Source organism: Bos indicus x Bos taurus, chromosome 12 (genome assembly GCF_003369695.1).
Source record: "Bos indicus x Bos taurus breed Angus x Brahman F1 hybrid chromosome 12, Bos_hybrid_MaternalHap_v2.0, whole genome shotgun sequence".
Classification (NCBI taxonomy): Eukaryota; Metazoa; Chordata; class Mammalia; order Artiodactyla; family Bovidae; genus Bos; species Bos indicus x Bos taurus.
Window position 1 is genome coordinate 30,712,921 of NC_040087.1, and position 25,611 is coordinate 30,738,531.

Here is a 25,611-nt window from a genome sequence, read left to right on the forward strand (position 1 = left end):
GTGGGGGACCGCGTGGCCCACCTGCTGCGGTGAAGGGGTCCCTGGGTGAGACCAGAGCGCTAACGCAGCTCCTGCCTCTGTCCTCCCCTCCGCAGACCTGCAGCCGCGGGATGGGGTGCACCATGCTGAAAGGCGTCGGGCAGCAGATGCTGCGGCGGAAGGTGGTGGACTGCAGCCGCGAGGAGAGCCGGCTGTCGCGATGCCTGAACACGTTCGACCTGGTGGCGCTGGGGGTGGGCAGCACGCTGGGGGCCGGCGTGTACGTGTTGGCTGGGGCCGTGGCGCGGGAGAATGCCGGCCCCGCCATCGTCATTTCCTTCCTCATCGCCGCGCTGGCCTCCGTGCTGGCTGGCCTCTGCTATGGCGAGTTTGGCGCGCGGGTCCCCAAGACGGGCTCGGCCTACCTCTATAGCTATGTCACCGTGGGTGAGCTCTGGGCCTTCATCACCGGCTGGAACCTCATCCTGTCCTACATCATCGGTAGGTCTCTGCGCCGGGCCCCACCTCCCTCCTGGTGTTCCCGCCCCAGCCTGGATCCCCAGACCCACGGGGTCTGGCTGCCCCCCTAGCTCGGCACCTCCCGCCTCCCCTTGCTGCTGCAAGCTTTCCCTTTTCCTTTGGTGCAAGGTGGAGGCCTGCCGCACGTGGGACCCAGTGGGAACAAGCCCAGCCCCCAAGAGGCCAGTCTTGTTAGCACAAAAGAGACACAGAATCAGGCTGCTCGTAGCTAGTGAAAAAAGGACCTCGTCTCTTTCAGTCTTTTTCCTGATTACTCAAGTAAATACATCACTGATAACAGAAAAATTTAAGAAATGCAGAAAAGCACAAAGAAGAAATTAGAAATTACCCAGCCTGACAGCCCAGCCTCTTGGTGGGAATGCGACTACTTTAAAAGGGCCTTTACGTTTCCAGAGAGCTTGCCTGCGAATAAAACAGAATGGTGAGCGTGAAGCTCCTGCCGTTCCTAAACCAGCAAGTGACAGTCACCAGCAAGGCACCCTTTACAAATAAAGGAAGACGCCTTTTGTGGTGACTGGAACTTTAGCAGCATTTCCCGGGAAGCGTTGCTGGAAAAGCAGTGACGGGTGTTACTCGGATTGAGAGAACAGTCGGGTGCTCTTGGCTGTTGGGGTGGTGGTGGGGGGTGCTGGACTCCACACCTGTTGTTCCATGCAGTCAGAGCCTCTGGGCCCATGGTCCCCCCAGGCCTGGCACAGAGCGGCAGAGGTGGCTGACTCTGGCGGGGCGGGGGCGGGGGCGGGGGTTGGTGAGCCAGCCACTTGGCTGCTGGGGAGGGGCCAGTCCTGAGCCACCGCCCTTGGCCCTCCGGCCCCCTCTGGGAGGCAGGCCCTGTCAGCTCGGCTGCTGAGGGTCTTCGGGGAGGAATGTGGCCCCCACTGCCTACTGCAACACAGGGGTGGGTCGTGAGGTCCCCTGAATGGTCTGTTCCCAGGATTTCTTGTTACAGTGAAATAAAATAGGTAGAGTCAGTACTGTCAGAGCGCCTCTTGGTGGTCAGGATGGTGTTATTTTGTTAAATTTTACTATGATTCAGCTACACGTAGGTTCAAAACACATGGTACACACACACACACACACACACACACTCACACTCACACACACTCTCACACTCACACACATTTGTGTTGGTTGTGATGGAGAATGCATCTCGTCCCAGGCCCTATGTCTGGCTTCTCTGCAGACTCCAACCAGCGCTCCCTTCTTGGTCAGTACATCCTGGGGTGTGGCGGCTGCCCCGGGGTTCCCTGCTCCCCAGCACCCAAGGGCTGTGAGCCCCCGCGGGTGCTGCAGATGTTGACAACAGGCGCTGTGTTGACTGTTGCCTTCTCTTCCATCTGACAGTGTGTTTCTTGGCAGGTACCTCGAGCGTAGCGCGGGCCTGGAGCGCGACGTTTGATGAGCTGATTGGGAAGCCCATTGGGGAGTTCTCACGGAGGCACATGGCCCTGCATGCACCCGGGGTGCTGGCTGAGAACCCGGACATATTTGCCGTGATCATCATTGTAATCCTCACAGGTACAACCACATGTCGGGTGTGTCAGGAGGGGGACCAGGAGTCTGGGGTGAGGCTCAGGCTCCCTCCTTTTCTCTTTCTCCCATCCCCCCGTTTTCTTGTCTTCTTTAATTGATGCAGACATCTTTTTTTTTTTTTTTGTCAAAGTGGCTTCTCAGAGATTCACATAGGGTTGGCCTATTGAATAGGTTGAGTTGTGCGCTGTTTAATTAAGAGAGACTCTCAGGTGTTTGCATGTTTGTGGAGTAGGATTTCATTAGGGCTGCAGGCTTTGTATAGAGGTGACCTAGGAATACAAGTTCTTCTGACTCAGCGGATGACCATTTAGAAATGAGAGTTGGCCTTTGTCAGCCAGGACGACATGGAGGAACCAGGCCCGATGCTCACTGCACCTTGGGGTTGGAGACAGCTCAGGTGATTTGCACCCAACCAGCCGGCAAAACACCTCCTTAAATAATGAAGTTTCCCCACAAAGTTGCTGGTACAGGATTTTTAAATTGCAGACAGGGCTTGAACACAGCTGATGGCAGCTTCTTCTTAGTGACATTGACCCGAGTCTCAGCCACCAAGTTGGGAGTTCTGTTAATATACCCATTAAGCAGAAACTCAGATAAATTCTCTTTTGAGGTTAGAAGATTTGGGATGGGTTTTAAAAACATCCGTGCCTTGTTTTACACACCATGTAATTGAAATCGTTCTGCACAGGGTCAGTTTCAGTGGTACATCTGGTCCAGCTGGCAGGAACATGGATCAGAAATTAAGTCTTCACGAGTGAGGTTTTCATAAGAACAGGAGGGTGGGAGGCTGAAGAACAAGCACAGCGGAGTGTGATGTGTTCCCTGAATTGCTCCATGCCCTTCTAATGTCTGTATTTCAGAAATCAGTCTATGACGTAGGGCATCTTTTATGCTAAAATGTGTAAGAGACGTCCAGTCAGATGGGTGGTCCCGTGTCACTGGGCGCCTTCCCTGACTCTTCCCTGGCCGAGGGTTCACCACAGACGTGTGTCCTGTGTTCCCCAACCTGTGCTTTTTCACCCAGTACTTTTTTATCTCGAGTTTTCGAGGTAGAGCTGGTCTGGCTCAGACGTTCTACGTGCACTGAGTCCCAGGAGGGGGACTCTGTGGCAGGACCCCCAGGTGGCCGTCACTGCGGACACTGCTAATACCCCACAGAGCATCTGAATGATTCCATGTCTGGAGAACTTTTTTTTTCTCTCGAGACACTGAACAGAGTGTCTCCTTGGAGGAAATGAACTCCTACTCACTGAGTGGTTCTCAGTGATGGAGGTTCAGGGAGAGCCTCCCTTCATTCCAGAGAGGGCTTTGCTATTGAGGGGCGCCATTGGCTCAGACGTCCCCAGCCCTGCTGTCCCTGGGGTGCTCCTGGTTGTTGTCTCAATTCCACAAGCTGGCTGGAAGTCCAGCCCTGATGGCTTTGTTCAACACCCCGCGGACTTGGGTTGTTTTGTTCCCTGCCTCTAGGATGAGAGTCACTGCAGCCTCGTTCCTCTTCGGAGGTTTGACACTGCTCAGATTCTTCTAACGTCACCTTCTCGTCCCCACTCCCCATCCCAGAGGGACTTGTTGGCCCGAGGTCAGCACTGAGGCCGTTTCTGTTTATGCCCTTTTGCAGGACTTTTAACTCTGGGTGTGAAAGAGTCAGCCATGGTCAACAAAATATTCACGTGTATCAACGTTCTGGTGCTGGGCTTCATCATGGTGTCGGGGTTTGTGAAAGGATCAATTAAAAACTGGCAGCTCACGGAGGAGGACTTCCGGAACACGTCGGGTCACCTCTGCCTGAACAAGTGGGTGTCCCTCTGACTCTGGGCGCCTGGGCCTGGTGCGGCTAGGGCGGACCTTGGCTACCACAACACAGTCCAGTACGGTCTCTGTTAAAAAATGTAATTTGAGCTAGGATATTTTGTCATTACTGAATTGTTTTTTTTTTTTTTGCAGTCAGATAGCTGAGGGTGTCTCGTTTGTCTGAAATTTGTGTTTTCTTGCCTTGTATTTGACTGTCTGTTGTACGACACAGGAAGATGCTGGGGGAACAGCGGCATCTCTGGATGCTGATTCCAAAACCCTGCCTCGGTGAGGACCGTGGTCAGGCTCACTCAGTTGTCCCTGTTTCCCCGTATCCTTTTTGATGATGGAACTCTGAATTTCCTTTTCCGAAAGGAAGATTTTCCTCTGCGGTACCACGTGGATGCTGCTTTCTTTTGAAATGCCTTCCTATCTGATCACCTTGAACGAAGAAGTCGGTGGAACTTTTTATCTCAGGTGTTCTTCAGAGTAGTTTTTCAGAACAACTGAAGTTATCACAACGTGATGTTGACAACCTCTTTCACTACCACTCCACGGGGGTGTGTCAGCCCTGAGACGCCGTGGCCTCAGCGTCCTTCCACATTGGGCTCAGGACGCCCAGGGCTGGAAGCAGGTGACCAGCCGGCTCTCCACCCTGTGCCTTTGCAGGCCTCTGGGCAGGCCCTTACCAACAAGCTCACCTTGTTTCGGGAAACAAAAGCCAAACATTGGAATGGATCTCTCTGACCTTTTTTTTTTTGGTCAGATTTTTTGATACATGTTAGGATCTTGGGATGAAGAATGGGGAGTTCTAATTTTGTTTACAATTCTGTTTTAATTGTGGCTAAAGGTTAAACTGGTGCTTTGAAGAGATCCTCCTAAAATGCAGTGGCTTTACAAGGATATCTCAGCTCCAGGAATGATCAGTTGGGGGTGGCTGGCCAGCGTGGACACATGCAGGCTTACAGGGGCCCGATCGTCCACCTTGCTGACCCATTATCCCCAAGGACACAGTGTGGTCAGAGCTGGGCTATGGGTGGGCACAGGCATGACCCAGCTCTCCCACCAGGGACCAGAGTGCAAGGACCATGCACTCAGATCTGGAAGATGTGTTCCTCCTGCCCACATCCCCCTGGCCAGAATCCAGCGGGGGGCCGCGTTCAGCTGCAAGAGAGGCCGGAAAGCCGAGTGGTCACATGTTGCGTTGACCTCTGATTAAGGCCCGGGTGCCCGGCGTGTCCTCCGATGGCCTACTCTGTGGGCAGGCGCTTATCAGCAGCTGGTTCACTAACTGGAGCGCAGACAGGAAACGAACCCATGAAACTAGCTCTAACACCATACGGTCAACAGTTCAAACAAAAAGAGCCTTCCTTTTGGGGACGAAACGTGACTATAGAGAATTGAGAGCTTTTAATAAGTCACTCCCCAGCATTCCTGAGTCTTGTTCGTGCCAAATTTATCAGTGCCCATTAATTCCGGGCGGAGTAGAGCCAATTTGAAATATGTTTTGGAGTAACCCAGTCAACTTGGAAAGCTTCACGGCCCCCTCACCAGTCACTGTGAGCCGGTAAAGAGTTGAACGGAGATGGCGCCTCTTGTCTCCTGGTTGTCTGTCTAGATTTAGTCTTCTTGATGTTGTTTTTTTTTTTTTTTTAATTAATTAATTTATTTTATTTGGAGGCTAATTACTTTACAATACTGTAGTCTTTTTTGCCATACATTGACATGAATCAGCCACTGGTGTACATGTGTCTCCCATCCATACGGAACCCACCTCCCTCCCCATCCCATCCCTCAGGGTTGTCCCAGTTTGATGCATGACACAGGGCATTCATACTGTTCTGAAGAGACTGTTTCTGCCAGCTGATAGAATTTCCTGTCACTGGCCGTCCTTGTGCTCTGTGTCCCTGCGGTGATGACCCGTGCTGGCCTCTGGCCAGAGAGGCATTTGTTTCCCGGCCCCTCGATCACCAGTGAGGTCCTGGAGTTACATCTGCCCACGGCCCTGGGGCTGCTGTCCTGCCAGATGGGGGATGCTGCAGGGCCGGGCCTAGCTGGGCCTCAGGGTGGCTCCTCTTCAGGACCATGAAGCAGGGGGCTGTGACCCTGATGGCAGCTCTCTCTTTCAGTGACACAAAGGAAGGGAAACCCGGTGTTGGTGGGTTCATGCCCTTTGGGTTCTCCGGCGTCCTGTCAGGGGCAGCCACCTGCTTCTACGCCTTCGTGGGCTTTGACTGCATCGCTACCACAGGTAGGTCCACCGCCCTCGGGACACCTGGGCTTGCCTGGCCAGGCGTCTGATTCCCCTCCCCCAGGTATATGCATGCCTGCCGCCGCCCATTTGCTCCTGAGTGCCCGAGTGTGGATTTGCACCTTCCTGCCAATCCCCCTTTCATTGCTCCCCAAGTGGCCTGCCTGTCCCCTGCGGGCCTGGGGTGACGGCACCGTGGCTGCAGCTGATGGCAGACCTCATATGCCCTCCGGGGGAGTGTGGCTACCTAGTCCAACGTTGTCTGGGCGCTCGAGGGGGCCGGGCTCCCAGCCTCCAGTGTGTTATCTTTTCCTCGCTGACCCTCAGCGCAAAGGCTGAGAGCACCTTCCCTGGGTCCGTGGGTGTTGTGGTTTGTGGTCTGAGGGCCTCTCCCCTGGGCTCCCTGGAGCCTGGAAGGGCCCTGGCCCCTCAGGGCCATGAGCTGCAGGGTGGTCTCAAGCCCTCTGGCTGAACTCCTCATGGCTTGCAGGGGAGGAGGTGAAGAACCCACAGAAGGCTATCCCCGTGGGCATCGTTGCATCCCTGCTCATCTGCTTCATCGCCTATTTCGGAGTGTCGGCCGCCCTTACCCTCATGATGCCTTACTTCTGCCTGGACAAGGACAGCCCCCTGCCGGATGCCTTCAAGCACGTGGGCTGGGAGGGCGCCAAGTATGCGGTGGCCGTCGGCTCCCTCTGCGCCCTGTCTACCAGGTGAGGGGCAGAGACGCTCGGGAAGGCAGGTGTGCCGTGACCACTCCTCTCTCCCTTTGAAGTAGAGCCCAACCCAGCCCTGATCGTGGGACTTCTCCCCTTGGGCTGCTCTCCATCAATCCCTGAGGCTGTCTTTGCATTACGGACATTTCATCTCAATAGCCCGAGGCCCACATTTCAGCATTGTCGGCTCAGCAAGGGCTGCTTCTCTTGTCCCTGACTGTGGCCACTGGCCGGACCAGGCCACCTCTGTGATCACTGTCTCCGGCCCTTATTTTGGCCATAAAGCAAAGGCTACCGTTAAAAAGGAGCAAGTGCCGCAAATGCCTTTTAACGAGAGTCATTTTGCTCTCATGCTTCCTGCTAGCTTGTACACACAGGAGGCATTTGTGGACCTCCGGGAGATCTTCATGAAGGCAGTGACGCTTTTCTTTTTGATTCAGCCGGAGATAATCGCAGGAATAAATGCAGAATGTCTCTTCCATAGAACTGTGTCTAGATGCCACGCTGGTTTACTTAGGCGTTTCCCACTCACGCACATGTGCAGACTTGCTGCAAGTGCTCCTCCAAGCTTGGTGTGTCGATGCCTTTATTCCCCCGAGCTTTCTTACGGTTCGCTTTTCCTCCCATCTAGTCTTTTAGGTTCCATGTTTCCCATGCCTCGAGTTATCTATGCCATGGCTGAAGACGGGCTGCTGTTTAAATTTTTGGCCAGAATCAACGACAGGACCAAAACACCGATAATCGCCACCTTAACCTCGGGTGCCATTGCCGGTAAGAACTAGAATGTCCTATCCAGGATTTTAACAGTTGGGTTATTACTCCCTAAGGAAATGTCTTGACCTGTGCTGGTCTGAGAGAAGTTGCGACTGGTCTTTTTAACATTTGGTTTTTACCCTTCGAGTCTGGTTTGTCACAAGGTAACTGAGTGCCTTTTGACAAAAGGCAGATGCCAGTTTCACAGAGGATGTGATGGAATTCTCGAACAGGTTGCATTTTTCAGTGATTACCGTCTCACTGGACTGAGCTCAGCATGCACACTGTCCCTTTAGAGCTGTGTCTTTCCCCTTCCCCAGGTGTCCCTGAGTAGACCTTGGTGGGGTGAAGTCCTTCACGGTACATGCCGTGTCTTGTTGGTGCTGGAAACTCACCTTCCATGTGTCTTAGCTCATGAATTCTCTGGGAAGCGAGAATCCCTTATGATCAGCGTTTTATAAAACATGCCACCTCTTCCCCAGGGGACACTGGGGGTGTGATTGGACCCTGAGCTTATGGACAACAAACGGCAGGACGAGAGGAGGTGGATCTGACGGATCGATATCAGGTCCCTTGCCAAGAGGACAGAAGCGAGCGGAGGGCTGGAGAACCCTTGGGCCTCTGTGTGTGCCTTGAAAGCCAGGGCAGCCCTGGAAAGAGACTCTTGGTTTTCTGTTTCCTCTTTGAGTCGTGTTTCACAGCCCAGAGGCAGGTGCACAGAGGAGAGGCAGAGGCTCAGAAGAGGGTGTGAGGATGCACGCCCAGGGAGGACAGCAGTGGTTCTTGGTTCCCGGTTTGTGTTGGGGCCAGACTGGCTGGGTCCTCCCAGCCCATGGGTGGAGCAGGAGGTCTCCATGGTGAATGAGGACACATGCCAGCCACAGCTGGATCACAGGAACTTCTCAGATAGCCACAGGGGAGGCGTTTGACCCTCTTAATGAGTGAATTGTTAACAGCATCCACACCCTTAGCAAAATTTGCTTAGTTTTATGGGTCAATGTTGTTTAATGAAAGGAAGCCAGTTTTTCTTATTTCACACGCATGCTGTATGAGTCTGCATTCTCAAGCGTGATCACTGTGGGCAGGTTAAGTGACACTGTGTGTCAGTATATGATCCGTGTGTTTAAGGGATTAAGGAACTGGAAATAGCGAGTGTTTTTTCTTTTTTTTTCCAATATTTACATGTAATGTGATCATACTGAAGACTGGCTTTAATTTCCTTCCTGTGCTGATTAAGGGAGATGAAACTATAATCTTTAAAGCCACTGTAAAGTTCTTGTATTACCAGACCAAGGGTTTGCTCTTTTTATTTATTTGGTCAGAGTGATATATAAGTCTTTAGTTTTCTAAGAATCACCTCCCATGGAAGAAATTTGGCTCAGGTTTCTCTGAGTGAGGAGGACGTGAGCATTTGATACACACACAGTGGGTTTTCTAATTATCCAGTAGTCCCTCGCGGCTCTTTAATTCTGTTAGTTAACCTCAGTTTGAATTTGTTTTAGTTGCCATGGTTTGTGTGGATTTGAGAAGTATTTGTGGAAAAGTAATGGCTTTGTGTTTATATTTCAACTTGTGTTGATTGCATGTGATTTGAAAGTATCCCAAAGTAGATTCAGCCAAGTTATTTTTTAAGTGGGAAACTTGACACATATATCCACATAAATAGACGTGCATACACTTATAAAAATCTAGGAATGAAAAAAGAAATCTAGGAATGATTTTCCAAAAAGACTGCGTGTTTTGCTTTGTGTTAAGTGGGGTTGCGGTGAAGGGACTGGTATTGTTTGGGAATAACATCGCTTTCCATGCCCACATTCTGGGTTAGGAGCCCCTGTCAGCCCTCCCAGGGCACCGGACTTGCCCTCACCCAGCTCCTCATCATTGTTGCCTCCTGATGCAGGCTTCAGGTGGTATTCTTGGGAAGACCAAAGTTCAGTGGCATATACCTAGCACCCATTGACTGGTGTGCTCAAGAGTGCCATTGAATGATGGATGGGTGGACGATGGATGGATGGTGGATGGGTGGTGTATGGGTGGATGGATAGATGTGCATGTCTCTCTGTGAGTCTGCATAGTGTAGAGGAAGACATACTGCCCCAGAGCCATAAGAACCTAGCTCAGTGCCTGACTTTTCCACTTATTAGCTATGTGCCCTTACTTAGGTAAGTCTCTCAACATGTCTGGACTTTGCTTTCTCCATCTGTAGTGTAGGGATGGCTGGCAGAATTGCCATGGGGGTCAGCAGGGTCATGTTGATAAAAGTGCTCTCTCTATATAAATGTTATTTATTGTTACTGTCTGTTGGGAGCTGTGTATGTGGTTTAATCCCAAGCTTTCCTTCCTTTTAAGCAGTGCTGCCGTGTTTCTTCATGGAAAGGGCTGGCAGGGGGAAGGGGAGGCTCTCCCTGGTGCCCTGGGTCACGGGTGGGTGGTGGCTCTGGCTGCCAGTGTGTTCAGGCCCGTCCTGATGTTCGTCTCCTCCTCCCCAGCGGTGATGGCCTTCCTCTTCGACCTGAAGGACCTGGTGGACCTCATGTCCATCGGCACTCTCCTGGCTTACTCTCTGGTGGCTGCCTGCGTGTTGGTCTTACGGTAGGTGTGGCTTTCTGGGTTCCAGGACAGAAGAGCAGACGCCCCCTGCCAGCTTCCTGCTACCAGTTCATGTTAACGGTTTATACGCTATAAACTTGAGACTGTGGATCGTTCCTTTGGGAACTGCATGGGAGAGGGTGGGACCTGGTGCTTGAAAGTCTAGTTATAGAGAATAGCCTTGCAAGGAGTCCGGGCTGGCTCCACAGCTGTCGCTCTCTCACGTGCTCTGATTTTTCTGGCTGGATGTCTGGAAGACAGAGACAGGTTATCAACTTGATGGCTGGGGGCTGGATCTTTGGATCAGAATTTTTGAAGGCTGAGGGTAACGATCTCAGTTTGGACTGGAGACTAGGGCCTGGCTCTGGTGGGCACAGGGAGAACTAGGGACACTGTGATGCTTCCGTGGAGGTGAGAGTCCCGTTACAGGGCCTGGAGAGCTGGGGGTAATGTGCAGGAAAACTCTCCAGGTTTTGCTTTGAGTCTCGTCCGGATGGAGCCGGCCCTGTGGAGGGCCATGACACAGCAGATCCGGGCCGGGGCTTGGTGTCCTGGGGTTCCTGGCCGCCACAGCACCCCTCTCTCCATGCTCACTCTGCTCCAATTTTCCTTTGCTCTGGGAGACAGGGCTCTGCTTCCTTGCTCCCAGGGGTGACCTCAGGTAGCATAGACATCCAGTGTGGTCTCCTGGCGAGAGGCCCCCTACTTTGCAGAGCTTTAATCTTGCCAAGTCATGGATTCCATCCCTAACATGCTCTGCAGCTACCGTCCCTGGGCTGAGCCTCAGTAGTGGCTCTGGAGAATCAGCTAGAGCTAGTGTTTCCGACCACGTGTTTCTTCCCAAGAGCTCAGTGCTACAATCTTCTCTGAGTCTCCCCCAACCTTCTTGTTAAGTGAGTCAGTGAAAGAAAAAAATGGTGAAGTATCTTCATACTCACTCGTAGATTATATGCAGAATAATGCAAAAGGACTGCCTGTTTTGAAGCTGGTGGAGGAGATTGGAGCTCTGTTCCTTTTGGCTGGGGAGATAAGTAGCCTCATTTAGAATGAATGCTTCACTTGCAGGTGGCTTGTGTCTTGGAAATCATGCCATAGGGTTGGTCCTTCACCCAGCTTTAAAGAGTTATTTATCCCAAGGCACTTAGAGTTTTTAAATAAATTGATCCAATTAAATCATGCAAATAGAATTTCTCAAATCCATCAGCCTGCAGACATGTTTCTCTGGCTCTCTGCACGGAATAGGATCCTAATATGATTGCTTTCTATTTCTGTCTGTATTTTAGCTTCCTACAACTGCAGTTTTGTTGTGAGTGGCCTCATATCTTAAGGGCTAGTGCTGCTTTTCAGAGTGAGAGAAACGGTCTTAGCATCTTCCTCTGGGCTGTTTCATGGTGGAGGTCAAGTTGCCTCAAAACAGAGACATAAAAGGAAGAAGGTGTTGCCCTGAGGCAGGAGTGAGGCCCAGGTCTCCTCTGTTTCTATTTGCGGAGAGTTAGTGGTAAAGAACCTGCCTGCCAATGCAGGAGACATAAGAGATACAGGTTCGATCCCTGAGTCGGGAAGATTCCCCTGGAGGAGGGCACGGCAACCCACTCCAGTATTCTTGCCTAGAGAATCCCATGGACGGAGGAGTCTTGTGGGCTGCAGTCCACAGAGTCGCAAAGAGTCGGACACAACTGAAGCATCTTAGCATACACACACGTATCATTCTGACCATCTTCTTCCCATTATATGCCTTGTGTCCTAGGCAGCTTCCCTTTGAAGGCTTACTATGAGTTAGGGTGTGTGTACTTCTGCTGAGTTAAAGCCTAATCTGATGGCTAAACAGTATGCTGCCTCACAGATATCAGCCCGAGCAGCCCAACACGGTATACCAGATGGCCAGGACTAGTGATGAGCTTGATCCAGTTGACCAGAATGAATTGGTGAGCAGCAGCGATTCTCAGACGGGCTTTTTACCAGAAGCAGAGAGGCTTTCTTTGAAAACCATACTCTCACCCAAAAATACGGAGCCTTCCAAATTCTCCGGGCTGATCGTGAACATCTCAACCAGCCTCCTAGGTAAGAGACTGCCCTTCCCTATGTGGTGTTTGGGGTCCCAGGGTGACCACGATGTCAGTTATTCTGCCCTAATTGGGATTGGTGCTCGCAGAGATGGAGCCCAACCCTCCTGGGGTTTTGGGAAGGACTGATCTGTCTGTGGGAACCTGGGGAATGACTGAAGTGTGGTTTTCTCTGTCTGTTCCTCTTAGCACTTCTGGTCATCACCTTCTGCCTGGCAGCTGTGCTTGGCAAGGACGCCCTGGTGAAGGGGGAGTTGTGGGCAGTCTTTCTACTCATGGGCTCTGCCTTCCTCTGCTCCGTGGTCACGGCCATCATTTGGCGGCAGCCCGAGAGCAAGACCAAGCTCTCATTCAAGGTAAACAGCTCAGCCTGACAGTTGGAGGGACCCACCCCTTGGAGACCATGATCCTGACTCTCCTGCAGGAGGCCACCCTGCTCTGCTGGGCTCCGGCAGGCCTGGGTGTGCGGAGTGAGGTGCTTGCTGGCCAAACTCAGGGGCATGTGAGCCGGGCACAGACAGTGCTGCTGAGAAAGGCTGGCCCCAGGCCCTTGGGTGGGGCAGTGCCCCGCATCCTGTAAGCTTTTCACAAGTAAACGTCTGCCTGGTGGATCGTGTGTCATTACCAGGCCTCAGAGATGACCAGGGCCTCTTCAGGCGTAGAGTCTACAAATAATAAGATCGTTCAGCAAGCTCAGAAGTGAGACGCAAGTTCACTGTGGCAATTAGTGTCGCTCGGAACAAACTCCCACCTGCGAGGGTTTGCCTGTGGGGTGTACTGGGGGTGCTGAGGGGATGGGGGTTGCTGGAGTGGGGCCTGGCACTCAGCCCCTCCCCACACAGCCCCGCCCGTCCAGATCAGGCCTGGGAGGGCGCGCCCCTCGGGTGGTTCTGCTGTCTCATGCTCTCCGCCCGTCACACCTGATGCTGTGCTGCCTGTCCCCGCAGGTGCCCTTCTTGCCAGTCCTTCCCGTCCTGAGCATCTTCGTGAACGTCTATCTCATGATGCAGCTGGACAAGGGCACGTGGGTCCGGTTTGCCGTGTGGATGCTGATTGGTACGTGAGGCGTGGGTTTCGAGGTGACCAGCACGTGGTGTCCCAGCATCTCTCAGGCCCCCCACTCACCCACTCGCCTCCACCCCGCTCATGCCCAGCAGCTCGTTGTCCTCTCTGCTACTGGCTGGCTGGCTTGCATCCTCCAGCTGCCCCCGTTTCCAATTTCAAAACACAGTGAAAACACGTGTAGTCAGTGGTTTTCTCTCTGACAGTGAGGAACACCTGGTAGGCTGTGGGTCCTCCCTCCCTCGTAGATAATTGTAAAGCCTTTGCCTGAACCAGCTGTCTATTTGGGAAAGAGCTCAATGTTCAAAGAACCAGCCCATGAGTCTGCTGTTGACAGAGCACCACCTTCTTCACCCCAGACAGCATCATCTAGACAGCCCCGCCCTTGGCCCCCTGGGCTACAGGGACTGGCTGGGCCCGTGGAGAACTAGAGGTCCCCCTTGGGGCCTGGCCCTGCTTTGCACCAACCATGGCCCCTCTGCAGGCCTCCAGCAGCCTGAGCTGCAGAAATGGACCCAGTAGTGCTGGTGGCTGGGAGACTGGCCTGACTGGGCTATACCCCTGATGAGAGCAGTGGCCTTCAGGCTGAGTTATGGCCAAACCCCCATTCCCCAGTGACTGAGGGGTAGGGAGGTTAGCTCCCTGCCTCCCTGCAGAGGTGGGGGATGCCTGCTTTTGAGCGCCCTCCACAAGCTCCTCGGCTCCAGGACTGCTCTCCCTTGTCACTGGCACAAAGGTGGCACCCCGCCAGTGTGGGGGGCGGTAGTTAGGGGCACAGATCTCTGGGTCCCACCACAGACCCCCATGGCCCCTGAAACTCACCGGAATGACTGAATTGGTGGGTTGCATGAATTCCCACGTGACCTGGGCGTCTAAGCCACTCATGGGAAAAACAGAAGCTATAACAGACAGCGTGAGGAGCCCAGGGAGCCCTAGTGCCCTTGGAAACCCAGCTCAACTTCTGGAGGGTCTGTCCTGGCTCCTCCAGCAGCCGCAGGGCAGCCGCCCTGCCAGGTGGGCAGTGGATGAGGCAGAGGCACCAGCGCCCCTCCAGGGGTCCCCCCCAGTGGCTTGCCAAGCATGAGGCTGCCCAGAAAGATGCGCCTGCCTTTGCCAGCTGTAGAGGTGACCCTGCCGGAAGTCATGTGGGCTTACTTGGGGGGCAGGCTGCCTGCAGAGGCCTCTCGTGAGGCCCTGACCCCGGGGCCACCTCCCGGACTCACACCCCGTCTCTGCCCTTGGCCCACAGGCTTCTTCATTTACTTTGGCTACGGTCTCTGGCACAGCGAGGAGGCGACCCTGGCCGCCGACCCCTCAAGGACTCCTGACGGTCACTTGGATCATTGCAAGTGACACATGGGCCAGCCCCCGAGAGACCCCCGCAGCACCTTGCACCACCACCCCACCCAGCCCACGCGCCCAGAGCTCAACACAGTCCACGTGTGGCCCGTGGCCCCGACCCCCCGGCAGCTCTCTGCGGGGCCACTTGGCCAGGGCCGGGACTGGCCACCGCCTGCCTCCGAGCCTCCTCCCGGACAAGGACGGCAGCCATTCTCCTCGCCCATCCGGCACTCCGGCTGCTGCGGCCTCGGGCAGAACGGAGGTCACCTTGGGAGCCCGGGCCTCCATCCCGGGGGTGCCGTGCCGGGTCCCGTCCCTGCCTTGGCCCAGCCCCAGACAGCCGCCCCGGTGCCGGGTGTCTGTCCCCTGGCTGTGCCCATGCCCCGCCCCAGCGGTTTAGTTTACTGAGAGAGGAAGGCCAGATCATCTCCTCCTGCTCGGCCCTCTGAGCTGCCTCCAGAGGGTCGCTGGACTGTGACCGCCCCCTCCCTCCAGGCAGGGGGCTTGGCCCGCACTCTGCACACTCCTGCCAGGGGACCAGGCTCCCCCCTGCCAGCCCTCCAGCAGGTCCCTGCTGCTGCTTCGGCTGAGTCCTGAGTAACTGGAACGTGACACTATTTCCGTAGGACCTGCCTCAAAAGAGCGGAGCTTAGCTGAGTGCTCCCCATGGTCCCGGCTCCTCACGGGGTCCTGCCCTCCTGCTGCTCGTGGGTCTCAAGGTTACCCAGGCCAGTGTCCTCTCGTCTTGAGTGGCGCACAGCCCCCCCTTGCCCCTCAGCTGCCTCTGGCCCCTCATGCGTCTCATCGTCACATGGAGTCCTCCTGTCCCTTGGCTGTGAGTCGCCACGCAATCCAGCTAGTGCGTAATGGTGATGTGGAAAACGGCCGAGTCGTTCCCTGAATCGTTCAGGGTGTGGGGGTCTGCCTGCAGGGGACGGTGTGGGGTCCCATGCTGTCCCTCTCGCGTGCTCTGTGTGTCATTGGATGCTACGGGTTGGTGACCCTAGGCCCGGACCCCTGCCTCCGTGATGACTGCGTGTCCCTGTGTACATGGCGCTCCCTGCCAATGCCCCAGGGACACTCCTTGGAGGTGGGCCGTGCCTTCCTTCCCAAGAGTGGAGTCAGGGGACGGAAGGGCCTGCGTTGGCAGGAGGTGAGGGGGCTGGCATTTCTGACTCCACACAAAATGTAAATGCTGCTTGTGAAGCTTAGCTCCCATTATCTTCCCCCTCTGCCCTTTGACACAAAACTGGTAGAAAGAAGCCTGATAAACTGATGGCTCTTGGCTTTTCTCCCTCTGCCCCAGAAAGTTCTTGGAGGAAAAAAAAAAAAAATGCAAGAATGAGTGAAGCAGGGTTGGCCCAGGTGGGTGAGGGCCCAGCCCCGGTTGCAGGCTTCGTCGTCCCCTCTGGTCGCTCGTGGGAGCTTTATTCACAGTCTCACTTGCGAATCTTGCAAAGTGGGGACAAGAGCCCGAAGCTCGGGTTTCCAAAGAAAAGTATTTAGGTTTATGTAGCTGGTGCTGTACCCTATTTTGATGAATCTTAACTTATTTCGTTGAGGTGTTTTGGTTGTCTGCTCTCCTCCTGGGGCCCGCTAGCCACCTGTCTGTTGTCTGCTGTTCTCCACCAAGGTGGAGAGTGTAAGGGAACGAGGGTATCCAGGAAAGGTGGCGGGTAGAGTTTCTCTCACTTTTTTATTTCTGGCTGAAATTTCTGAGCCTGACCGCCCCCAGCAGACTGTGCACAGCTGACACTTGAGTCAGCTACACGCCTCGTCCTCCAGCTGAGAAGGTGTGTCTCAGCATCTCACGGGCAGCCTGTCCTGACAGATGGTCGCCCTCCTCTCCTGGAGCCCAGGGGCTGTGCCGAAATGCCCCCCATTGGTATCAGAAGCCCCCACCCTCCACGCCGGGCCAGAGCCCCATCTGAGGAAAGGATCCCTGGGTCATTGGACGGGGTTCAGTGACCCGTGCTTTTGTGAAGAGAGGCTTTCATACCGTTGCCAGGGGTTTCTGTGCGGGGGCCATGCTGCCAAGAGACTGAGCAGTGTCTGCAGACAGTGGCTCTATCACACCCCCTCTGGGTTTGTAAAAACTTACCTGGCCCAAAATCGGGAGGAGGTGTAAGTGGGGTGGGGGGTGCCATGTAGGGGGGCCTGATTGCCCCTGAAATGTCCTATCCCCACCAGGGATGGGAGACATTGTTACCACGGCCTGCCTTCCTGTGCCTGAGATGGACACACGCGTATACACAGCGACAAGATACACAGACAACATACATACATACACAGACACACATACACATGTATATACACAGACAACACACATATGTATATACACATACATATACACACAGATATACACATATGCACACTTTTCAGATATAACACATACACATATGCACACAAAAGTGTGAGACACACACAGAGACAACACACACACATACAGACATTACACACAGAGACATAACATACCACATAAATACACACACACACACACACACACACACACACACAGGCAGAAAATAACCACTGGAAGTGCCCAACAGTCTCACATCTCAGCCCCGCCCAGACTCAGTTTCATGGCTTGGCTATTATTTTCCAGAGACACTCCCTGGGGATGTTGTGTCCTCGGTTCCCTGGGCACCAGCCCCAAATACTCACATTGGAAAGACCTGCTTGTGGGGAGGAAGTGCCCCTTCCCACCACTTGTGGGCCCCTCCCTGCACGTGCGTGACCTTGTGAAAACCTGGGGTCCCCCGGGCCCTGTGTGGGAGAGTGAGGGGCGCAGTGTCTCTGGAGAATCAGCTGGGCCCGTGGGCAGGGGAGACGTGAGCCCCTGGGTGGGGATGGGACCTTTTGGGGGCAATCAGGACCCTGCATGGCCCCCAACCCCCGCTGCCTACACCTCCTCCCTGATTTTGGGCCAGGTGAGTTTTTAGAAACCCAGAGGGGGGGTGTGATAGAGCCATGGTCGAACGACTGCTGCTTAGTTGATACAGTATCAGCATCACTTGCATCTCCCCCGCTTTGGGTTTTGTTCCATTGAGCCCCTTGGTCTCCATCAAGTGATCGACCACCTGGTCCCGTGGCGTTTGGATACCCGCAGGTTGACTACAGCCTTGTGGGGCTTCTCTGCCCACCCTGAGCCCCCCGGGGCCCTTGTCACTCCCTTCTGCCCCTTGGTCACATCTGTTCTCACCGGGAGGGCTGCAAGCAGGAGCCTTGCGCTTGTGTTTGCTGTTTTGTGCATGGGGTGAGGGGGGGTGGGGAATGGGAACCCAGGCTGGGCTAGGTCTCCTCCCCGCCACCCCCACTGCCAGGCGGGTACGGTGAGCTGACTGGGTCCTGCCTAGGATGGCGACTAGCCTGACATTGGAAGCAGATCCGTCAGCACAGGATGTGTGGACACAGCTTGTAAAAGCCCCACCCTGTTGCAGGTGAGCCCACGGGTACTCGGGGGCCTCGCTGCTGCAGAGAAGAGGCCTGGCCCCGCGCCAGGGGTGGACACTCCACTTTGACACACTAAGAGCCGCTTGTTCTGTTGACCCCTGAGAACCACCCCCATGGAGACCAGAGGGAGCGGCTTCATGCCGGTCCGTCGCCCCAGTGTGTGAGTATGGACAGAGAGGCAGGGCTGTGGCATGTCCACGCAGGTGTGTGAATTCAACTTCAGATGGAACTAAATATGTGTTGTGTATAATTTTATGTATAATTTAAAATATATTAATATCTGTCTGCCTTGGTAATGAGAGCATTATGTAAGGCTCCTTAGTGGGAGCGAGATGTACAGTTTATCAGACTCTTGTGGACTTTTTGGGGGACAAAATGCTTTATTGATCCAGTGGTGCAAGAAGCTACAAACACTCCGTATCTCATCATCGTAGTTATGATGCCTAATGGGTGGTTAAGGCGAAAAAGAAAAAAAAGTCAACTGACCTTCCTGTTCATCACTATGATCCAGTCTTTCTGTGCCCATTGCTTCACTGGGTGGCAGTGCTCTTTCAAGAGGAAGTGGACCAGCCAGGGGTCTCGGGGCGCAGTTCTCAGGAGCCCCCCCTTCTCCAGGACCACCCTGTGAACGTGCCAAACTGCTGGCTGAACACTCCACCGTGAGACCTCGGCTTGAAGTCCAAATGAGATTTCTCAGGGTCGGAGCATGGCTGGGAAGAGGCATTCAGGCCTTGTTAAATTATTAACAAGGTGTGTATGATGTTGTGTTTCTTGATGACAAACTTTTTAAGTTTGGGACTTATTTTCCCATTGGAGAAGTTTATAATATCTATTTAAGATAAGTTTCCTGCTTACGTTGTGCCTTTAAGCGTGGATTAGTCTAAGGAGCATACAGGGGTGACAGTCTCCACGAGGGTTGGTTTATTGTCAAACCTGAAGGTGTGTGGGTTCTCCAGTGTACTTTTTCTTCTACTGAACATGGAGCCATTATTAAGAGGATTGTGTTTTTTATTATGTAAATTGTGTAATATTTTTTTGCTCGTTTGATGTTCTATTTTTCTAATAGTTTTCTTATAGTTTCTTATAATTGCAATACTAGATTTAGATTCTGACAGCTAACTGCAAATCAGATTGGCCTCTGCTGGTCCTCTCGCCGTCCCCTCATACCTCCCCCTACCCCCACCCCCCATTTTTATTTTAAGGACAAAAGTAGACGTTGTCCATTGCCTTTTAAAAATGTGAACCTGTGCTCTGTATCCCAGTTTTGCTGGTACATTGATGCCATAATAGTTCATGTTATAAAGTCAAACTTTGTTGGTACATCCCGTCATGCTTCTGCAAATCCTAATAAACTCCCATCTACGGCCCTGGCTGTCCAGTGCGGTCTTAGGAATTCTGGTAGCTATGGGAAGGGTGGTGAGGGGTTGGGGGGTGTGGCTTGGAGAGTCCCAGAGCCTGGTCTTTGCTTCTTGAATCTCACAGCCGGATGTTGCGTTGCCTCACAGCTGGGGTCGGGGGGAGGGGGCGGAATCCGCAGCCAGGGGGGCCCCTGGATCATCTCCCTAATTGCCCACTCTTCCCAGGTCGCCTCGGGTTTGGGGCCCACAGATCTCCCCGCCACCCAGATGGTGGGGAATGAGGCTGCTGTCATCAAGTGCAGCAACACCCACCCCCGCCCCGCGACCTGTGCCCAGAACCCCTTGGCCTCGCACTGCCCTCCACCTCCCCCATACACACTCGTCGTCAGGGATGGCATGCTTGCAGGACAGGGGTGGAAGGCGGGGTGTGTGGCTGTTATAAACCTTGAGCGCTCACCATCACCCCCTCCCCCGGCCCCACTTGAGAAAGGAGGCGTTTTTCTGCATTAAAGGTGCGTTCAGTCGAGTGGCCCCAGTTCTCAGACCCCGAGGCGCGGTGTGATCCCAGCAGGAAGATGCGTAGTGGCATTTCCTCACTAAGAGGAGGGCAGGGAGCTGCTGCTACAGGCCCCGCCCCACCCCGCCTCCGCATGCCCACCATCAAACAAGCGAGGACCACCCGTGGGCCACGCGGCTTGCCGCTCGCCTGGGCTGGACGGCGGGAGCGCGCGCAGGCGGGGTGCCCCTACTTGCCTCCCTAAGCCAGCACCCCACCACCTCCCCCCGCCCCAGGGCGATCTGTGCCCTGTGCTGTCTTGCAGGCACCGCCGAACCCCAGCCCTTGAAATCTGGGCGGGCTGACTGCTCCCAAGCGCCCGGACCTGGGGGCGACCTGGCCGGGTCCACGCGTGGAGCCCCCCTCAGCCGGGAGAGGCCGGTGCCGCGGCGCCACGCCGCCACCTAGAGACGGGCGCCTGGAGAGCCCCCTACCCGGCTCCAGCCGTCTCCCAGGAAACCCGGACAAGGGCCTCTGAAGCCACTCCCGTCTGGAGGCCGGGGGTTGGGCAGTCACCTGGAGAAGCTCGACTGGTGAGTCAGAGGCTGCCCCCGACAGCCCGGCCTCCGCAGTGGGGAGGAATCACGTGGATTCCTTCAGGACTGCTGAGTCACCAGGCGGCCAGGAGGGCGGGGACCTCTATTAGGGGGGTACCCCTGTGCGCCCCTCTCCAAAGGGGCATCGTGTCATTTTGCCATCCAAGCTTGTCCATGAAGCCATAAATGCGATGTGAGCAAGGCTTAGGGAATAAAGCAGACAGTGTGTCTGTTGATGCAGCCAGTCTCTGGCCTACTTCTCAACACCCATCTGGGACTGCGAGGGAGTAGGGGTGTCGGGGGAGGGGTGCAGTGGCGGATAGAGAGAAGGTACGGGGTCGGACTTTGACACTTTTACTCCCTGAATCCCTGCGGTTGCCTCTTGAGCGCCTGCTGATGCGCTGTGCTGCACAGATTTGAATGCAGTTAAACCGATCAGCAGCAGCTAAGCCCATGGGCTGGCTTGTCTGTGGGGAGGTGGGACCCTGTAGGGAGGGGAGGGGCCCACTTAGACAACTCTCTATCCCTCGTGATGCCTGCGCTGGGAAACCCAGACAAATTCACCTGTTCATCCCTCACGCTGAGGGGGCAAAAAACCGAGCTGGTAGGTCAAGACACCCCAAGTGTCCTGCTTTTGTTTATAGAGAAGTTCCAGAGAAGCAGACTGGTTCCAAAGGGAAACAAATGGGGAAAAAAAGATATTTAGCAAACTTAAGTGAATTAGCTCTAGCCTCTGGCGATGTTTTTTAAGCATTTGACCCAGATTCACCACCCCCTCCCCCACTGTGGGCAAGGCCCTGCCTCTTGCTTGGCAGGAGGGCTGTCCCATCCACCAACCGCCCACCCAACACCCCCCTCCCTGGCCCCACTGCTAGGTTTGCTCTCAGATGCATCCACAGCATAACAGCCTTCACCTCCAGCAGCAGGGGAGACACATTTGCCCTGGTTCTACCCGAGCCTCACCCTCCACACTCCTCCCCGCCTCCCAGGCAGTGGGGGAGCCGCTGTGGACTCCCAGAGACCACAGAGCGGAGACTGAGTGGTTGACTTCGAAGGTCTCTCTCTCGACTGCTGCCTAGCAACCGTCGGGGACACGGTTCTCTGTTGCCAGGAGGCTGTTCCACCTTTGGTTCCTCCACGGGGCCCTGGGCCAGGCGCCAGCATCCCTTTGCTAAGTGGCAGTACTGATGCATGGTGGGGGGAAGGATAATGCAGGGTGGTTCTGATTAAAGTGGTGGCAGGAGGCGCCAAAAGACATGAACAGATTGGGATGTGTTGATGAGTAAATCGTTAATTGGCAGCCGTCACCAATATCTGGAGGCATGAGTGAGCCAGGGGGTCTAGGATGGTGTTGGTGGGTCCAGAGTAACTCAGGGGCCTTTATCACCTGCCAAGGGGCTCCTGGTCAGCAGCAGCTTGGGGGAACAGACTGACTGGAGTCTTCCCATGGCCCCTGGTGCCCCTGCTAACTGGCTGCAGTCCAGCCTGAAAGCCCGTATTAAGGGGGTGGGAGGGGTCGAATGCTTTCAGGTTAAAGGAGTGTCCTGGCTCAGTGCTTTTTGGGGTCCTGTGAACCCCGCAGGCATGAGAAAGCGCAGGACAAGGAAGTGCTGTGACCATGGCCCCCATGCTAGGAGCCAGTGGCCCCCTGGCCACTCTGAGAGGAGAACTCTGTGACCACCCAGACACAAAGTGACCAGGCCCATTTAGGGTAGAAAGTCAGGTCAGCATCTGAATTTGAAGTTGACGGTGAGGGGCTTGTACTTGATCTCTTGTGTCCTTTTTCTGACGGTCTCCAGTCCAACCTGGCTACCTGAAGACAAGGAGCAGAGCCACCGAGCCCCCAAAGCTTGGGGGAAGACTGCTGAAAGTCCCAGGCTACAAGCTGGGCGCAGGGACCCTGCTAAACTGGAGCAGAGGGTCTCAAGACTCAGTGATGACCAGCTGACCCTGGCGTGCACACAGAGGGAACCTGGCCTTCGGGCCTCCCAGTCCACTCCTGACCTCCTGAAGCCTGAGGGGGGCCAGGCCAATGGTCACATCAAGTGCATATCACAGAAGGTCCCTCAAGTTCATTTTAATATGCTTCAAACACAAATAATGCAACACAGAAACCGCAGGGGCCAAAAAAGGAACGAGTGACCCCCTTCAGATGGTCACCAAGTATGCTGGCTCCACGGCCTGTCCGCGCTCCGACACCCAGCCGGAACCTCACAGGGCGTGTGGTGGGCTGGGGGTGAGCAGGGCACCAACAGCATCCCACACGCCAAGGAGAGGTTGGTGAGGTTGGGTGGGTTTGCTCGAGACAGGTGGGGAGGCTGTAGCATTTCTCTGTGGAAACAGCTCCAGCCTGGGAGGTGGACACCAGAGAAACAGAGGTCCAAGTCCTAACAGTGTTGGGAGTCGGGGAGAGAGAGGTGAAGTGGGGGAGGCGCTGCTGCCCCTAGAGTTTGGGGATAGGAGCCATACATGATGGGCGTCCATGACAAGGAAAGGAAGCCAGGGCATTGTGGGAATTAGCTCAGGTACCCAAGGTCAGGGATGGTTAGAGCCACGCTCTAGTCACCTAGTGGGGGATTACTTGGTTCTAACACCACTACAACTGTGACTGCAACAGGCTAACACACCAGACCACATTCTAACGTAACACTGACATCTGTATTGCTGTGTGACTGCATTTAGCAGGTGCCGTTATGGAAGCAGTTCCTAGTTCGGAGGGCTGAGCTACTGTGTCTGCAGGTGGTGCCTGCTAAAAGAATACATATTCGTGTATTTTAGTCAACGTGGCATCATCTACTCTAACGGGATGCCCAACTCAACATCACAGCATCATGCAGACCCACTAAACGGAAAAAGAAATGTTTCTTCACTGGGTATCTCCTGTCTATGTCCCCAGGATGGGCAAAAACCTGGAGGTTTGCTAGAAATGAGATGTATGGGAGGCCAGGAAGCCCAAGCTTGACTCATGCAAGGAACACAGACCAGGTCTGTCTTCATGCTGGCCACATATGCCACGAGCAGGCAGGGGCTCTGGGCCAGGGGACCCTTTCTTGAGCCGTTTCTTTCCTGCTCTGTGACTGACCCCACAAAGCGTATCTACATAAGTCTGCCTATCTCGGGTTTGCTCAGAATCAGTCTTGTGCTCAGGACCACTTTGAGGGGCCTTGGGGAGAAAAGTACAGAGTCTTCGTCACGAACAGTAAAGACGTCATTATCACCACTGTATTAATGGCTGAAACTACTTTGTGTGTTATGCTTCTAATGGTCCACAGCACTACAGGAATCTCTTCCCCATTCTAATCCATTTAGGAGACAAATGCCAGTCCAGAAGCCTATGACCACTGGCTGGCTGTTTCCTGGGGCTCCTCTCTTTGGAAGAACCTCCTGAGCCAAAGATGAGACCTCTCTTAGCTGTGGTATAGCTTGACCATCCAGCAGAAAAAGACACCTGGGTTTCTGGGAGGTCATGCAATGATCTAGCACAACCAGGAACTGATCCCCCCAGGACAAAAGAACTGGTTTTCTGGAAGCCCCTGCTAGAACCCCTGAGCTGCTCAATGTACAAGAATGAGGTTGGGTTACAGAACCTAACTGAAGTGGGGCGGGGCAATGAAATAGGGCTGAGGGTCGTATTTTGGTAGGTTGACCACTTATAGCATCACATCAAACAGGATGCCAGAGGACGTTCTTCTCCTCTACGCTTAGTCAGAATACAGCCTCTATCAGCAATTTTCCTTCTTGAGGATGGAGCGTGAATAGTCTTGGCAAACTCCAAGGCCATTCTCACCCTCATTCTCTAAGGTCATGTGCTTCCATATTTTCCCAAGGATGCAATAGCCGAATGATGGATTCCAAGATGCCATTTAGGAAAAAAGCAAAAACTTGTGTTTACAAGACTATAGGCGATCCACTGGTCTTGAGTTAACATCTGCAAAACTGCTCATCCCCCTCAGGGTTTCTCACTGCTGCCCCTTATCCACTCAGGACAGGAATGTCGATAATTAAAATCTGTGGATGGAGTAATAGTGACCTCACGTCATGTTGACTAAGAAGCTGATTGTTTCAAAGGTAGTTACCGACGAATGGCTGGTGTTTGTGTTAAACAGAGTACCACATGGTGGTAGGTCGAAAGGCGCTTCTTCTCTGTATCTTTTTTTTTTTTTTTCCTTTTTCTATTTTGGGTAGAAATATTCCTGGGAAGGTAGATAGAAATGCATTTTCATTTCCCAATAATTCTTAGGCACGAGTTAGAAAACTGCTGACCGTCACCAAAATACGTCAGCACTTCATGTTATAAAAAATGCAATTCAGAACCGCTGCATGTGTATATACGTGTATCTAAATATACACACATACCGGTGCAGTACACAAGGATTATTCAATGGAGAGTCAAAACTGAGCTGTTTGTTAACTAACCTGAAATTCTGCAGTGAAAGTTCATTGCTCAAGGACAACTGGCATTTCCTTCTTTTGGCTCTGACTATGGCCAAACGTTTGCACATGAGACACTACCGTTTACACGTTCCTAAGTGCCCGTCCCGGGACAGTCCTACACACGAGGGTTAGAAGAGGGCTCGGCCTGGGATGCGGCTATGCAGCGACTGGGCATGCGCGCATGGGAGGCCGCCACGTAGCGACTGGGCATGCGCGCGGGGCCAGGCGGGCCGGCCCGTGGCGGTCACCACTCCCCATGGGTGGGAGCCCTCGTGGACCGGGCGCCGCAGCTCGGCCCGCAGCGTGGTGGCGTCATCTGGGCGTCATGCTGACTCTGGCGGGAGAGGAGGGCCCGGAGGAGGAGCTGCGATACACAGGGGATGTGGGGGACAGTTTAATGGGGCTGGTCGGGTCCCCGGTTTGGAGCTTCCATAGCAGCTCTTCATTGGTTCGGCTCAGTCTCTTTTTCTCCTGCGTTTCTTTCTCCACGTATTCCTGGAGGTTAGCGTTCTCCTCCGACAGCTGTCTGCACGGGGGTTGGGGGTGTGGTGGGAACAAGCAACAGTCAGAATAGCAATGGCAGAGCAAGACACTGAGGCTGAGGTCGGCCAGGCCCAGGGGCGCACAGGGAACGGGGTGGGTGGTGGGTTCCTGTG

General features: G+C 54.2%; 2 protein-coding genes across 8 annotated transcripts in view; one reads left to right on the forward strand and one right to left on the reverse strand.

Annotated features, from left to right (window-relative positions):
• Positions 1 to 19,437, forward strand: part of SLC7A1 (solute carrier family 7 member 1) — a 62,642-nt gene extending 43,205 nt beyond the window's left edge. For 3 of the 5 annotated variants that reach the window (XM_027557500.1, XM_027557502.1, XM_027557501.1), the window contains 11 exons: positions 96 to 480; positions 1,879 to 2,037; positions 3,671 to 3,845; positions 5,973 to 6,094; positions 6,585 to 6,807; positions 7,442 to 7,581; positions 10,053 to 10,155; positions 11,981 to 12,213; positions 12,405 to 12,571; positions 13,163 to 13,271; positions 14,527 to 19,437. In XM_027557500.1, the coding sequence (XP_027413301.1) occupies positions 111 to 480; positions 1,879 to 2,037; positions 3,671 to 3,845; positions 5,973 to 6,094; positions 6,585 to 6,807; positions 7,442 to 7,581; positions 10,053 to 10,155; positions 11,981 to 12,213; positions 12,405 to 12,571; positions 13,163 to 13,271; positions 14,527 to 14,630 (1,905 nt within the window). In that variant the 5' untranslated portion in view covers positions 96 to 110 and the 3' untranslated portion in view covers positions 14,631 to 19,437. The remainder of the gene's footprint in view (positions 1 to 95; positions 481 to 1,878; positions 2,038 to 3,670; positions 3,846 to 5,972; positions 6,095 to 6,584; positions 6,808 to 7,441; positions 7,582 to 10,052; positions 10,156 to 11,980; positions 12,214 to 12,404; positions 12,572 to 13,162; positions 13,272 to 14,526) is intronic. The other 2 variants (XM_027557503.1, XM_027557505.1) reach the window with 1 other exon arrangement.
• A 3,146-nt stretch (positions 19,438 to 22,583) lies between these two features.
• The window catches only part of MTUS2 (microtubule associated scaffold protein 2), a 388,026-nt gene continuing 384,998 nt past the window's right edge, over positions 22,584 to 25,611 (reverse strand). For all 3 annotated transcript variants that reach the window (XM_027557497.1, XM_027557498.1, XM_027557499.1), the window contains one exon: positions 22,584 to 25,481. In XM_027557497.1, coding sequence (XP_027413298.1) covers positions 25,268 to 25,481 — 214 coding nt within the window. In that variant the 3' untranslated portion in view covers positions 22,584 to 25,267. The remainder of the gene's footprint in view (positions 25,482 to 25,611) is intronic.